We start from the raw sequence: 13,679 nt of genomic DNA, 5'->3' as shown, positions 1-13,679 counted from the left end.
TCAGGAGGCTGAGGCAGGAGAATCACTTGAACCCGGGGGACGAAGGTTGCAGTGAGTTGAGATTGCACCATTGCGCTCCAGCCTGGGGGACAAGAGCGAGAGTTCGTCTCAAAAGAAAAAAAAAAGCAAAACCCCCCGAAAAACCAAGAATAATAATAATAATAAAGGGTTTGGACAGGTTCAGCAGTCACGCTGGGATGGAGACAGGTTTTACACTGAGGAAGAGATGATCAACTGGGCCTGGGCTGGCAGCTCCTGGTCATCCTCAGGTTCACAGTGAAACACAATCATAGACCAACATTCTTTAATCACAAAGGCACTTGAGGACCCCTACAAACCCAAAGTCTCTGCCAAGAGTGGCCCTACAGACACCCCACCTGCCACCTTCTATCCACCCATTCATCCATCCCACACTCAGAGTTCATCGTGACCTGCAGAGGGCTCCACACTAGGCTTGATGAAGATGCCTTCCATGGCCTTCCATGTATTGTGCGTGTTGGCACTGGGCATGCCGTGGACCTCATGCTGCCCACGGATGGGGCTTCCATACTGCTCACCCGTGACTGACAGGAACACAGAGGTGCCCACGTGCTGGAAGCGCACAGCAGCCTCACGCTCCCAGTGCTGTCCAGAGCAGCGCACTGTCCATAGGTCCAGGTCGTCACCCTCGCCGTCTTCCCCAAAGGCACTCACCTCCTATAGGTGCAGAGGGTGAGGGGACAGTGGTCACCACAGAAGGCGGCATTCGTACCTACACTGAGCCTAGGATCCTTCCCTGCCCTTCCTGGAGACTCAGCTCCCACAGCTGCAAAAGGTGACACCATGACCCGCCCGCGCAACCTCTGGCACTCCCTCCCCAGCATGGGCTCTTCAGACACATGCACACACCATTGCATCTGTCTGTGCAGAGACTACTGGTCCCCACAGAGCTAAGGCCTCCTCCTCCACATTCTCCCAGTCCTAACCCCTCTGACCTACCTTCAGCCCCTCAGGCTAGCAGTCAAGCTGTCTATCTATCTCAAACATTTTATTCCACCAACTCTCCAAGGGCACCCACTGTTCCATCCCAATCCCCTGAATTCCACTGACCTCCATGCATTGGTGCAATCTCTTCTGCTGGCCTGGGAAGTCCTTCTTTTCCCTTTGTGGCTTGGAGGACTCCTAATCATCCTTTCGGACCCAGCCTGAGTTCCTCCTCCCCAGTGGAGTTTCCTATTCCCCACCCTCAAGGCTGTGTGGATTCTCCTCCTGGGTCCCACTTGCCCCCAGAGGAAGAGCTATCCAGGAGGATCTCTTCGGATCTCTCTCCCATCGGTCTCCCTGCCGGGCCGGGAGCACCTGGGGGCAGGATCTTGGCGGAGTTACTCTGTTTCCCCCGAAGGGGTGCTCAATAACCATCTCTGAAGTGAAATTTCCATTTCACGAAGAAGCTGAGGCTCGGATTGGAACCCAGGATCTCTGGCCCCTCACACAGGCCAGGAATCTCTCTGGGGGCTCCGGGAGGGGCTCACCTGGTTGTTGGACAGCGGTGACGGGAAGTGGTGCGTGTGTAGGTTCTTGCCTGTAAGCACATGCGTGAGCCGCACTGCCTGCCCGCAGCGCACCGGGGACCCACGCGGGCACCCGCCTTCCGAACCGCCGCGGATCCGCCAGTAGCTATTGGCGTCGTCCGACGCCTCCACGCCGGTCACCGATTGCTGGCCGCTGCCTGAGGAGTGACACCCCACCCACCCAGGGTCTCCGTCAATCGCAGAACCCCGGACCCTCGCCCTGGGACCATAACATTTCCCAGGGGACCCCAAGGGGCTCACCCCCAGCCCCGGCCCCCGCCTGACACCCCCCTCAGTCTTTGGGCCTGCAGTTCCCCGACGACCGTCCCCACCCTCAATATCCTCGACCCCCCAACGACTCTAGAGCCTCCGCCGCCCGGCTTCGAGATGGCCCACAGACCCCCACGACCACCCTGTCTCCACACTCCCAACCCCAAGCCCCCGATCCCCGCGCTCTCCCAGTCGCAGGTCACACGCACCGGATCCGTATTTGATGTCGTGCGAGTGCAGCCGCACCCGGTGGTGCGTATTGAGCAGCTTCAGCACCGACCCGCAGGTCACGAGCCCCGCGCCAGTCTTGGCGGCACTACCGCCCGGCACTAAGAGCGCCAGCAGCAGCCCCAACAGCACCGGCCCGGCAGACCCGCCGCGGCCCGCGCTCCACATCGCCCCGGCCCGGCTCCAGCCGCTCCGGCCCTAGGGCTGCTTCCGTCCTCGCCGCGGCCCAATCCAGTTCTGACAGCGCCCGCTCGCGGCAGCCAATGGTCGGCCCGCGCGGCACTCCGCTTGCACTGCCATTGGGTCATTGAGGAGAGGGCCCGCCCCCGGCTCTCTAGAGCAGTAGCTGGGCGGGGACTGGAGACACGAGGAGGGTTTTGATTGGTACACGCTTCCGAGGACTTTCCAATGAGTGTCCAGGGAAGGGCGGCTGAGTAGCCAAGCGGCGGAGAATGAGCGGGAGCGCTTGGTGAGGACGCCGAGTCCGAGCCCCGCAGCCGCTGAGTGCCTGGATACGAGCTCAGGATCCTAGGACCCTGCAGGCACGTGTTCACGACGCCCCTTGATCCTGGACTCCTGGGCACTCAGTAATTAGTCTCTCCCCTCAGAACCTGGGACCACAACTGCAGGGTCTTGAGGCTGTTGGATCACTAGATTTTGTGGTCACAAAGTCGACAGATCCCAGAATCACTGAATCGTCTGGTCCTTCAGTCCCTGGACCCCGAGATTAATGAAACCCCCAGTCATTCGGCCCTAGCCGCCTCTCTGACACTGGGTCACCACAGTCCCTAGACCCTGGGGTTTCTGAATTCCCCTGGCCACTTATACATTTGACTCCTTTCGTGGCTAAATCTTGTGGTCACTGGGTCATCGGGCAGGAGAGGGCAGCAGGGAGCTGTGGCGTCGAGAATAATGGCAGCTTCCCACCAGAAAGCCCCAGAGCTGTCTTAGGAAACCAGAGTCCAAGGAGACCAAGGGACTGTGGGAACCAAGCCTGGGTGACTGTGTCCCAGTCTCCTGGCCATGAGTAGGTCTCCCTTTTGCCGCCTTCTCAGAGTGTTGTCAGCTCAACCTTCAAAGGGAGGAAAACTTATACCACTGTTTATTCATTCATGGGACATTGTTGCAGCGGCTTCACTCCAGATCCTGTGGGGTCACAGAGGAAATAGCTCTGGGCTCAAGAGGCTAAGGTGTAGTTGAAGCACAGGCAAAGCAGAGACAAAAGTTCATATTTAATTAAATCGTCCAGAATTTTGCATTCAGAAAATCCAGAGTAAAGCGATTTTCATTACAGCAACATGTTATTTTGGGGGTTTCATGTTTCATATTGTTTTTATTTTGAGTTACATGTAGTATAAGTCACCTTGATCTTTTCAGCATTTAGGTGTCCAAACAGTTAAAGGTCAGTCTACCCTGGATTTGGTAGTCACTGCACTTGAGGGGTTTCCAGTCTAGGGTGGAAGAGCTGAAGTACTATCTGAGAGGCAACGGATATATACTCTTGGACATGTCAGCCATCACCTCAAAATCAACACATGCAAAGCAGAATTCCTGGTCTCTGCCCTCAAACTGCCCCTCCCCCAGGCCTCTGAGTCTCAGTAAATGGCACCTCCATTCAGGCCCAAAACTTGGGATTCTTCTTTCATTCGTCTCTTTACCTTGTTGCTCCTCACATCTCATTCAACAAGTCTTTTTTTTTTTCTTTTCTTTTGAGATGGAGTTTTGCTGTTTTTACCCAGGCTGGAGTGCAATGGCGCGATCTCGGCTCACTGCAACCTCCGCCTCACGGGTTCAAGAGATTCTCCTGCCTCAGCCTCCTGAGTATCTGGGATTACAGTCATGCATCACCATGCCCAGCTAATTCTTTTGTATTTTTAGTAGAGACAGAGTTTCACCATGTTGACCAGGCTGGTCTCGAACTTCTGACCTCAGGTGATCCACCTGCCTCATCCTCCCAAAGTGCTGGGATTACAGGCGTGAGCCACCACCATCACTCCCAGCCTTTATTTAGTTAGTTAGTTTTTTAACTTTTGAGTCTCCACATGTGCCTCATTTAACAACTCTTTTTTTTTCCTTTGTTTTTTTTTTTTTTTTTTTTTTGAGACAGAGTCTTGCTCTGTCGCTCAGGCTGGAGTGCAGTGGCACAATCTCAGCTCACTGCTGCAACCTCTGCCTCCCGGGTTCAAGCGATTATCCTGCCTCAGTCCCCTGAATAGCTGGGATTACAGGCATGTACCCAGCTAATGGGATTAAGGCAGGTACCCAGTACCACCACACCCGGCTAACTTTTGTGTTTTTAGTAGAGACGGGTTTTCACCATGTTGGCCTGGCTGGTCTTGAACTCCTGACCTCAGGTTATCCACCCGCCTTGGCCTTCCAAAGTGTTAAGATTACAGGCATAGGCTGGGCCCGGTGGCTCACGCCTGCAATCCCAGCACTTTGGGAGGCCGAGGTGGGCAGATCACCTGAGGTCAGGAATTCAAGACCAGCCCAGCCAACATGGAGAAACCCTATCTCTACTAAATCAGAGCCATAAAGACGTGTTGAGTGGGCTGGGCATGGTGGCGCATGCCTGTAATCCCAGCTACTTGGGAGGCTGAGGTAGAAGAATCGCTTGAACCTAGGAGGTGGAGGTTGTGGTGAACCAAGATCATGCCATTGCACTCCAGCCTAGGCGACAAGAGCGAAACTCCGTCTCAGAAAAAAAAAAAAAAAAAGATTACAGGCGTGAGCCACCATGCCCAGCCCACTCAACGTGTCTTTATGGCTGTCATTCCAAATCACATTTCAAGGCATCTCTCCTGAGTCCCCATCACAGTTCTAACCCAAGCCCCTCCATCTCCCATTTAGATATTGACCACTGCCTCCTAACAGGTCTAGCTGCTTCCATTATGATGCTGGCCCCTCCAAAGCATTCTTTCTACACAGGAAAGTGGTAAAAGCAGCTGGGCACGGTGACTCCCCAGCACTTTGGGAAGATGAGGCAGGCAGATCACCTGAGGTCAGGACTTCAAGACCAGCCTGACCAACATGGCGAAACCCTGTCTCTGCTAAAAATGCAAAAATTAGCCAGGCGTGGTCTCATGTGCCTGTAATCCCAGCTGCTCAGAAGGTTGAGGTGGGAGAATCGCTTGAACCCAGGAGGCAGAGGTTGCAGTGAGCCAAGATCACACCATTGTCCTCCATCCTGGGCAATAAAGTAAGACTTCGTCTCAAAAGAAAGTGGTAAAAGCATAGATCAAAAGATCATGCCAGTTCCCTGCTAGAAGCTGCCAGCCATTTCCCAGTTGCATTTAGGACCACAGGAGGGTGAGGACACAGCAGGCGATCTTCCTGACAAGCAAGACAGGATTCTAAGTAGGCTGAGATACCAGACCTAGAGTGGGGAAGCCAGTGTAGCACTCCCTTGACTCTCACGGGGAGCCTCATGGCCTCTCTTTGCTGTTCCCTTCTCCAGCCTCCTGCTGCAGACTGCCTTCCCCTGCTCACCCTATGGGCAGCTCCTCAGGGCTGATTATGGCCTCTCCAATGCCCTCCACCTACTAACCATAATTTGTCTTAAGGTTCAGGTTCTCAAGAGAGAATCTGATTGGCTCAACTTGGGCCCAAGGACTGCTAAAGGTACAATCAGCTGTGGAGAGGAGGAAGGGTGGTAACTAGTCTCCAAATACTTACAATTCCTCCCATCCCCGTAAGCCAAAGATACGTAGTTCATTTCCTCTTTCCTTGAATCTGGGTAGGTAGCGCAACTTGTTCTGACCAATCGAATGCCGAAGAAGTGCTGTTTGGGGACTTCTGAGCACCGGCCATAAGAACTGTGGCAGGTCTGGCTTCATCCTTCTAGGAAGCTAGACAATGCACCTTGCGATAATGAAGTGCCAGATTACTGCGTGGTAAAAAGCCACATAGAGAGGGACCCTGGAATGTTCCGGCCTCAGTTCAGTGAGCAGCTGAAAGCAGTCACATAAGCAACTCCAGTGTACACCACTGCCCCACTGAGCCTCCAAACTCCAGTGTTGGGCGGGGCACGGTGGCTCATGCCGGTAATCCCAGTGCTTTGGCAGGCCAAGGCGGGAGGATCACTTGAGCCCAGGAGTTGGAGACCAGCCTGGCCAATATAGTGAAACCCTGTCTCTACTAAAAATACAAAATTGGCCGGGCGCAGTGGCTCATGCCTGTAATCCCAGCACTTTGGGAGGCTGAGGCAGGTGGATTACAAGGTCAGGAGATCGAGACCATCCTGGCTAACACGGTGAAACCCCATCTCTACTAAAAATACAAAAAAATTAGCTGGGCACGGTGGCGGGCGCCTGTAGTCCCAGCCACTCGGGAGGCTGAGGCAGGAGAATGGCATGAACCCAGAAGGCGGAGCTTGCAGTGAGCAGAGATCGTGCCACTGCACTCCAGCCTGGGCGACAGAGCAAGACTCCGTCTCAAAAAGAAAAAAAAAAAAAAAATTTAGCCCGGCATGGTGGCACACGCCTGTAGTCCCAGCTACTCAGGAGGCTGAGGCAGGAGAATCCCTTGAACCTGGGAGGTAGAGGTTGTGGTGAGCCAGGATCGCACCAAGGCACTCCAGCCTGGGCAACAGAGTGAGACTCTGTCTCAAAAAATAAAAATAAAAATAAAAGCCGGGTGCGGTAGTTCATGCGTGTAATGCCAGCACTTTGGGAGGCTGAAGCAGGCAGACCAACTGAGGTCAGGAGTTCAAGACCAGCCTGTCCAACATAGTGAAACCCCATCTCTACTAAAAATACATAAAAAATTAGTGGCCAGGCGTGGTGGCTCATGCCTGTAATCCCTGCACTTTGGGATGCAGAGGTTGGTGGATCACTTGAGGTCAGGAATTCGAGACCACCCTGGCCAACATGGTGAAATCCCGTCTCTACTAAAAATACAAAAATTAGCTGGGCATGGTGGCGGGCGTCTGTAGTCCCAGCAACTCAGGAGGCTGAGGGGACAGAATTGTTTAAAGCCAGGAAGTGGAGGTTGCCATGAACTAAGATCATGCCACTGCACTTCAGCCTGGAAGACACAGCAAGACTTTTTTTTTTTTTTTTTTTTTTTTAGACACAGTTTCACTCTGTTGCCCAGGCTGGAGTGCAGTGGTGCAATCTCGGCTCACTGCGACCTCTGCTTCCCCAGGTTAAAGCCATTCTCCCGCCTCAGCCTCCCAAGTAGCTGGGATTACAGGTACCTGCCACCACACCTGGCTAATTTTTGTATTTAGTAGAGACAGAGTTTCACCGTGTTGGCCAGGCTGGTCTCCAACTCCTGGCCTCAAGTGATCTGTCCACGTCAGCCTCTCAAAGTGTTGGGATTACAGGCATGAGCCCAGCCAAGACTTCATCTTAAATATAAGTAAACGAATAAGTAAAGAAATAAAATGGCGGCTGAAATCTCAGGACAACAAACCTGTGTCCCAGCAACACAGGCTTTATTTCTATTTCTTTCGCTGGCTCCCCTGAGAGTCTCAGCAGAGCTCCTCGTGGGCATTCAGCCTGTGGTGACTCTGCTCTTGGCAGGGGCTGGTGTGATGGGCAGCAACTCTGACAGAGCAGGGAATCGAGTGGCTAGTGGGGACTTCATGGTGGGTCACTATGGCCCACGTCCACAGAGTGGCTGACCGAGGCCTCCTCTCCAGGTTCTGGGAGGCTCTGGACTCCATCCTCCTCCTTGTCCTCATCCTGGTCCTCATCCTTGTACTCATCCTCATCTTCATCTTCAACCTCGGCCTCATCATGGCCTTCACTGTCCGTGTCCTTGGACTTGGGGAGACTGGAACCCATGCCGGTGCCAGCGGACACTGAGAGCTTGGGCTCCAATGGGCTGAGCTGCCGGCTGGCTGGCAAGTTAGTGTAAATGGAGCGGCAGGGCTCTGTGGCCTGGTCCTGGGCAGTGTGGGTGGCCGGTTCCTGCTGCACAGAGGGTGTCTCTGTGCTGCGGTGGGGGGTGCTGAGCCGGGAGGTCTGCCGGGCCCTTTTGGCCTCCTCCAGTTTACGCAGCAGGCAGCTCCGGTGGGTCTCCGAGGACAGCTGGATGCGGGAGCCTTTCACCTTCTTTAAGCCCAGGGAAAGGTCCCTGAGCACTTGGGTGACAGGAAAGGAGAAGAAGCCCAGCTGCTTACTGAGGTCCTTTTCAAACTCATACTTGTGGATGAGCAGGGAGGCTGCCTGCTGGGTCAGGAAGTCGGCGAGCTCCTCATAAAGGCGGTTGGAGAAGTGAGACATGCTGGACTTCGATGAGATGGAGGGCAGCGGCTTCTTCTTTGTGAACCTGCCACTGCTGCGGGGGCTCTGCATAGCAGCCGGGGAGGGAAAGGAACACATGTCACATCTGCCAGCCCCATCCCTCTGTGACACCCCTTCCAGCCACTGTGCCCTCCTCAGAGCCCTGCCAGCCCTGCCCATCGCAAACATGAATGGGTACACTTCGTGTGACAAACACACTTGTCACACGAAGGGTACAGCTTTGCCACATCTGCTATGCTGATGCACTCAACTGCCCACTCTCATGCTCACCTCACCATCACACCTCCTACACCTGTTGGGCCTGGGGCAAGGGCAGAGAACTGTCACAGGGTGAGGTTAATCTGAGCTTTTTTTTTTTTTTTTTTTTTTTTTTTTTTTTTTTTTTTGAGACGGAGTCTTGCTCTGTCGCCCAGGCTGGAGTGCAGTGGCGTGATCTCGGCTCACTGCAAGCTCCGCCTCCCGGGTTCACGCCATTCTCCTGCCTCAGCCTCCCGAGTAGCTGGGACTACAGGCGCCCACAACCGCGCCCGGCTAATTTTTTGTATTTTTAGTAGAGACGGGGTTTCACCGTGGTCTCGATCTCCTGACCTTGTGATCCGCCCGCCTCGGCCTCCCAATAATCTGAGCTTTGACAACTGGGTTTGGGCAGGCTTCCGCCCAGGCCTGCCCAGAGAGATGCCTGCAGGAGCCTTGATGGCCGAGGAAAGGGTCGAGGGACCATGCTGGAGATCCACGAGTGTGAGGCCACCTACGTCTTGTGCACATCCTGCCTGGTCAACTTTCCCTCGGCAAAGTCCAGAGACTGGAGAGTCCTGCTGGAGGCAGCTGGATTCAAGGGAACTAGACCTAGGAGGCAAGGCCCCGGCCAGGCTAGTGCTTCTGTCCACAAGGGACGGGACCCTCCACTCCCACATAGGAGCGTCTCTAGATTCACATAGAAACGTTAGCAAAAATACCCAGCATAAATAAATAGCCTTTATTTATCTGTGACAACACCTGGTAGTAGCTAGGCCAGGATTCACGGGCCCCCATCAGCTTGACCCCTGCCCAGGAGGTTTCCACAGTGCAGGGCAAGAAACCTTGACCTTGAGCACCTGCCAGTGATAGTGGCTGCTAGGAGTGGTGGGTCAAGGAGCCTTTCTCCTGCAAACTCATGTCCGGTCCTACCTTCGAGGAGGTCACCTCTGGACACAGTGAGGAGGGAGATGAGGAAGCAACTGGGGAGAGCTCAGGGAGAAGGTAGCAGGAAGAGCGGGGGTAGGGGCAGGCAAGTGGAGGTGTGACAACCCTGAGGTGGCCCTGGCCGCAGGCCACCTCCACCACTATGCCGGGCGCGGGCAGGGTGAGGTGCAGGCCCCGCCAGGGCTGGGCCCTCTGTCTGGAGCTCAGGGAAACAGGTGGGTTTTGTAATTTGGGATCTGAGTCAGGCTCCTTCTCCCTGGAGTGGAGTGAGGGGCTGGGGACATCGGGCTTCTCCATGGGTGTCACCTTGAGCTTGAATCTGGTGGCCACCTGGGCACTAGACATGGAGGGGGAGCCTCCTCTGTCCTTGTGTTTTCTCTGAGGCGTCTTGGGGCTGGAGACTGTGGGGTGGGGCTGCCCGCTGTTGGTGGGTTTAGCCGGCTCAGAGCCCAGCGGCGGCAGATTGCGTTGAACCTGCAGCTCTGAGGGGGGCTCCAAGCTGGTGGGGAACAGAGGACGGCCGTCGCGGCAGCGGGCGCCGCGGAGCTTATCCACAGCCTGGTTGACGACGCTCTGCAGGGCAGGGAAGAGGCGGTGGTCAGCCAGGAAGTTCAGTGTGCGATGGGGCTCACGGAGCGGACAGTAGCCAGGCAGGTCAAGGGACTCCAGCTGGCTCAGTAACGACTTGATCTCTTTATTGAACTCTCGTTTGCAGATCGGCTCCTGTTCTCCAGGCCTCGGCTCTGATGCTTCAGGCACACCAGAGCTTGAGCCCAGCAGCTCCGAGAACCAGGACAGGGGCTGCTCCTGGGTCCACTGAAAGCTGGTCTGGCTGCCCAGCAAATCCCACAGCAGGGAGTCCCTCTTGGAGCAGGACTGACTGAGGCCTTTCTGCAGAAAGAGGGTGACTCTGAGAAGTGTTCAGGAGCAGCCAAGCCAGGGCTGACCCTGGCCCTGGGCTCTCCGTGGGAGTCCACCCCACCCAGCCATGGCCCCGGCTCTCACCCCTTTCCTCTCCAGCTGTAGCAGCCGCTTGAGATTCTTCTCCAGCAGGAGTTTGTCCTTCACAGGTGGCAGTGAGCCTAAACCTTGGGCACCTAGGTCACTGTCCCGGCTGTGGGAGCCCAGCCAGCCAGCCATGAGGCTGCTATGGGAGTCGGACATGGAGCTGGAGCTGGATGGGTAGTTGTTGGGGTGTCCAGTGCAGAGGGTCGGCCGTACACGGTGCCGGTGTACAGTGCTGAGGCTGGGCCGGGCATGTGCCCGCCGCCCACCACTTGGCACCTCCACTGGGTCCTGCACCTCCACAAGCGGCACCCCAGCCTCGGTCTTCATGGCAGCCATGCGCTCAGTCGCCTTCTCCACCACTGTCTCCAGGCTGTCCAGGACATGGCTCTCAGTCAGGAAATCCAGAAAGTGGCTAAAGGGCTGAGGGTGCCTCTTGTTTCGGCGTTGGTTCTGGAGCGCTGAGCTGCCACATGTGGATGGTGGGTGTGGCACATGGCCCGGCTTGGAGGCTGGCCCCATCTCTGGAACCAGTGGCTTCTTGGGTAGCTGCACCTGAGCAGACAGGTATGTCACAGTGGGCATGGGTGCCCTACAGGTGAAGGGCTCCCTGGGGTCTTCCTAGGGTAACACTAGGACCTGAGTGAGAGTGAGTAGTGGAAGGAGCTGCATTTTGAAGTCTGGAGGCCCTGGATTTGGACCCTGGCTCTGCCACCTACAGCCTGATGACAGTGTGCAAGATGGCCCCTCTTGAGGTCCAATTTCCTTATCTGCAAAGTGGAGGTCTATTCAGGGTCGCCCTGAAGCTTTCCTAACACCTACATTTCACACACACAAGTCCTGGCTAAGGGACTTAGCCTGCTTCTGCCCTGATACATGGCAGGATGAGCAATCATGAACCTCTTGGAGTCTCCCTCCAGCTCCTCATCTGTCCATGCAGCAGGCCATCCCTGTCTCCATGGCAGGGCTGCAAACAACACCTGAGGTCTTGAGTGCAGACAATAGCTGAGGTCTTGAGCCCTGTGCTACCCAGGGCTGTTTCTCCAACTTGAGCCCTAGGCACCTAGTCAACTCCCAGTTCCCACTCTAGGGTCCCAGTTCACCCAAGCACCTTCCAGGTCGCTGGAAGTCAGAAGGAAACAAGGAATGAAATTGAGTGTGACAGGCCGGGCGCGGTGGCTCAAGCCTGTAATCCCAGCACTTTGGGAGGCCGAGGCGGGCGGATCACAAGGTCAGGAGATCGAGACCACAGTGAAACCCCGTCTCTACTAAAAATACAAAAAATTAGCCGGGCGCGGTGGCGGGCGCCTGTAGTCCTAGCTACTCAGGAGGCTGAGGCAGGAGAATGGCGTGAACCCAGGAGGCGGAGCTTGCAGTGAGCCGAGATCGCGCCACTGCACTCCAGCCTGGGCAACAGCGTGAGACTCCGTCTCAAAAAAAAAAAAAAAAAAAAAAAAAAAAAAAAAGAAATTGAGTGTGACAGGGGCAAGCAGGGGAGTCATAGGAGAAGTCAAGGCAATAAGGACTCAGCTAAGAGGCCCACAGAGCAGGTCAATAGACAATGAGAAATGGGGGCTATGGTCTTGGGTGTCAGGGTTGGCGGGGAACATGTTGTGGTCTTAAGGGTCGGGGTCCTGCTGGGCACACTTACTCGTGCACTGCACATGGAGTGGCTGGCCTCATCGTCAGCCACGTAGCCCGAGTGGTGGCGGCACCTGGCCATGTGGTCACCTGGCAGGTGACCGAGCCTGCTGCCCACCTCTCTCTTCAGCTGCGCATTCCTCTCTGCGCGGGCTGGGGAGACAACGTGAGGGTCTCCAATAGGTCCACACATCTGTGGCCCTGGAATCTGCGGTTCCCTTGCTGCCCGCACCCCGCGTCCTTTGCATCCAGCCCTTCCTCTGCTCCATGGCCCTCATGCGTCTGCAGGCAGGCAGTTCCCAGAGTCATCGGGATGGAATCGCCGAGGACCATCCTGTCTCCGATCATCTTTGGATCTGCGTGTGCTTAACCCTCCCTACTCCCAAACCCTGGGCAACCTGGCTTTCGCCCCAGCCCGGAATCAACGGACTCACCAGAAACACCGCCTTGCTCCGCGCAGGCCAGTACAGTCTGCGCCCTCACTGGGGCAGCTATACAGTGCGAGGAAGTCGACTGGCGGCCTCCACTTGCTTATTTGCATACCACATCCTCATTGGTTCTTACCGAGGAGCTCATCCACTACCCTCTCCGACACAATAGTTGGGGGCGGGGCCCACATTGGCCCAACCTCCAATTCTCTGGACTCTGCCCTCCCACACTCGTCTGGGAGCCGCAGGGTGAAGATGTTGGTGTCTACATCCCCGCTGCCGGGAGGACCCCCACCCACCACCGAAGCTGGGGCTAGGCTCTATGATCCGCTCCTGCCCCGAGGGGAGTCTAAAAGCCAAAGCCACGTCTTCCACCGGTGATACAAACACCTTCCTCGTGTCCTCCCTGGTCGCTGCGCAGCCCTGGGCCTCCTGCTCCTGTTCCTTTCCAGGGGCCTCTGCCCCTCCCGCGGTGTGCACAGCCCCAGGTTCTACCTTGAGACCTCTCCCCTCTGCAGTGGAGAGAGTGCTGGCTCTCAGTCACAGACCTAGCTTCAGTTCCTGGCTCTGCTCTTTCCTGCCAATGTGACTCAGCCTCTCTTAGCATTGGTCCTGCACTGTAAATGGGCTTGAGTGTTCTTCCAATATGGGAATATGGGATTCAATACAATCTCCCTACAACACACTCCGTATCCCAGTGAAGCCTTGAATATTCTTACCTCCTCTCCCTCCCTCCTTTTCTCTTTTGCTCAGTAATACCCCACCACAGTGTCACTTCTTCCAAAAAGCTTTTACTGTGAATTCTGCCACTCCGTACACGATTCACAGTAAACCCCATTCCAGACTCCACCATACCATGTTGCTACTTATGTGTCTACCAGATGGTGCTCCTTTGGGGCTAGAACTGAGGCAAGTCACCCTGAATCTTTAATACTTTCAGTGTCTGGCACCAAGTAGGTGCTCAATAAATGTCAGTCTCCTCCTTCCCATCTGCGCACCCTCGGGACCTCTGACCTTTCCAAGATCAGCTTCCAGTGGAGAATGGTGGTTGGTTGAGGTCTGACAATTCACCAGTCACTATAAACACAACAGTCGTTATGCCAAGAGCATGGTTGAAGGACTCT

General features: G+C 55.5%; 2 protein-coding genes across 3 annotated transcripts; both read right to left on the bottom strand.

Annotated features, from left to right (window-relative positions):
• Positions 1-287: 287 nt before the first annotated feature.
• Positions 288-2,279, bottom strand: LOC105480660 (stromal cell derived factor 2 like 1). The gene is made up of 3 exons (XM_011739746.2): positions 2,030-2,279; positions 1,512-1,708; positions 288-696 (listed from the first exon to the last, which is right to left on the bottom strand). The coding sequence occupies exons 1-3, from the start codon at positions 2,214-2,216 to the stop codon at positions 415-417; spliced, it is 666 nt and encodes a 221-aa protein (XP_011738048.2). The 5' UTR covers positions 2,217-2,279; the 3' UTR covers positions 288-414.
• Positions 2,280-7,442: 5,163 nt separating this feature from the next.
• Positions 7,443-13,288, bottom strand: LOC105480661 (coiled-coil domain containing 116). 2 transcript variants are annotated; one of them, XM_011739749.3, is made up of 5 exons: positions 12,562-13,288; positions 12,138-12,280; positions 10,487-11,041; positions 9,788-10,372; positions 7,443-8,344 (listed from the first exon to the last, which is right to left on the bottom strand). In XM_011739749.3, the coding sequence occupies exons 2-5, from the start codon at positions 12,207-12,209 to the stop codon at positions 7,634-7,636; spliced, it is 1,923 nt and encodes a 640-aa protein (XP_011738051.1). In that variant the 5' UTR covers positions 12,210-12,280; positions 12,562-13,288; the 3' UTR covers positions 7,443-7,633. The 2 variants fall into 2 exon arrangements, with proteins under 2 accessions (XP_011738051.1, XP_011738052.1); XM_011739750.3 differs by lacking the exon at positions 12,138-12,280.
• Positions 13,289-13,679: the final 391 nt, after the last annotated feature.

This window comes from Macaca nemestrina, chromosome 15 (genome assembly GCF_043159975.1).
Source record: "Macaca nemestrina isolate mMacNem1 chromosome 15, mMacNem.hap1, whole genome shotgun sequence".
Classification (NCBI taxonomy): Eukaryota; Metazoa; Chordata; class Mammalia; order Primates; family Cercopithecidae; genus Macaca; species Macaca nemestrina.
Note: the sequence above shows the minus strand (reverse complement) of the source record. Positions and strands in the feature narration are given on the sequence as shown.

Bases quoted from the DNA above. Each gene is read 5' to 3' on its own strand.
- LOC105480660 (XM_011739746.2), bottom strand. From the start codon at position 2,216: ATGTGGAGCGCGGGCCGCGGCGGGTCTGCCGGGCCGGTGCTGTTGGGG. The intron at 1,709-2,029 runs GTGCGTGTGACC...GTCACTCCTCAG, and splicing joins CGACATCAAATACGGATCCG to GCAGCGGCCAGCAATCGGTG. The intron at 697-1,511 runs GTGAGCCCCTCC...CTGCACCTATAG, and splicing joins CACCGCTGTCCAACAACCAG to GAGGTGAGTGCCTTTGGGGA.
- LOC105480661 (XM_011739749.3), bottom strand. From the start codon at position 12,209: ATGGCCAGGTGCCGCCACCACTCGGGCTACGTGGCTGACGATGAGGCC. The intron at 11,042-12,137 runs GTAAGTGTGCCC...CTGTCTGCTCAG, and splicing joins ACTCCATGTGCAGTGCACGA to GTGCAGCTACCCAAGAAGCC. The intron at 10,373-10,486 runs GTGAGAGCCGGG...CTCTTTCTGCAG, and splicing joins TACAGCTGGAGAGGAAAGGG to AAAGGCCTCAGTCAGTCCTG.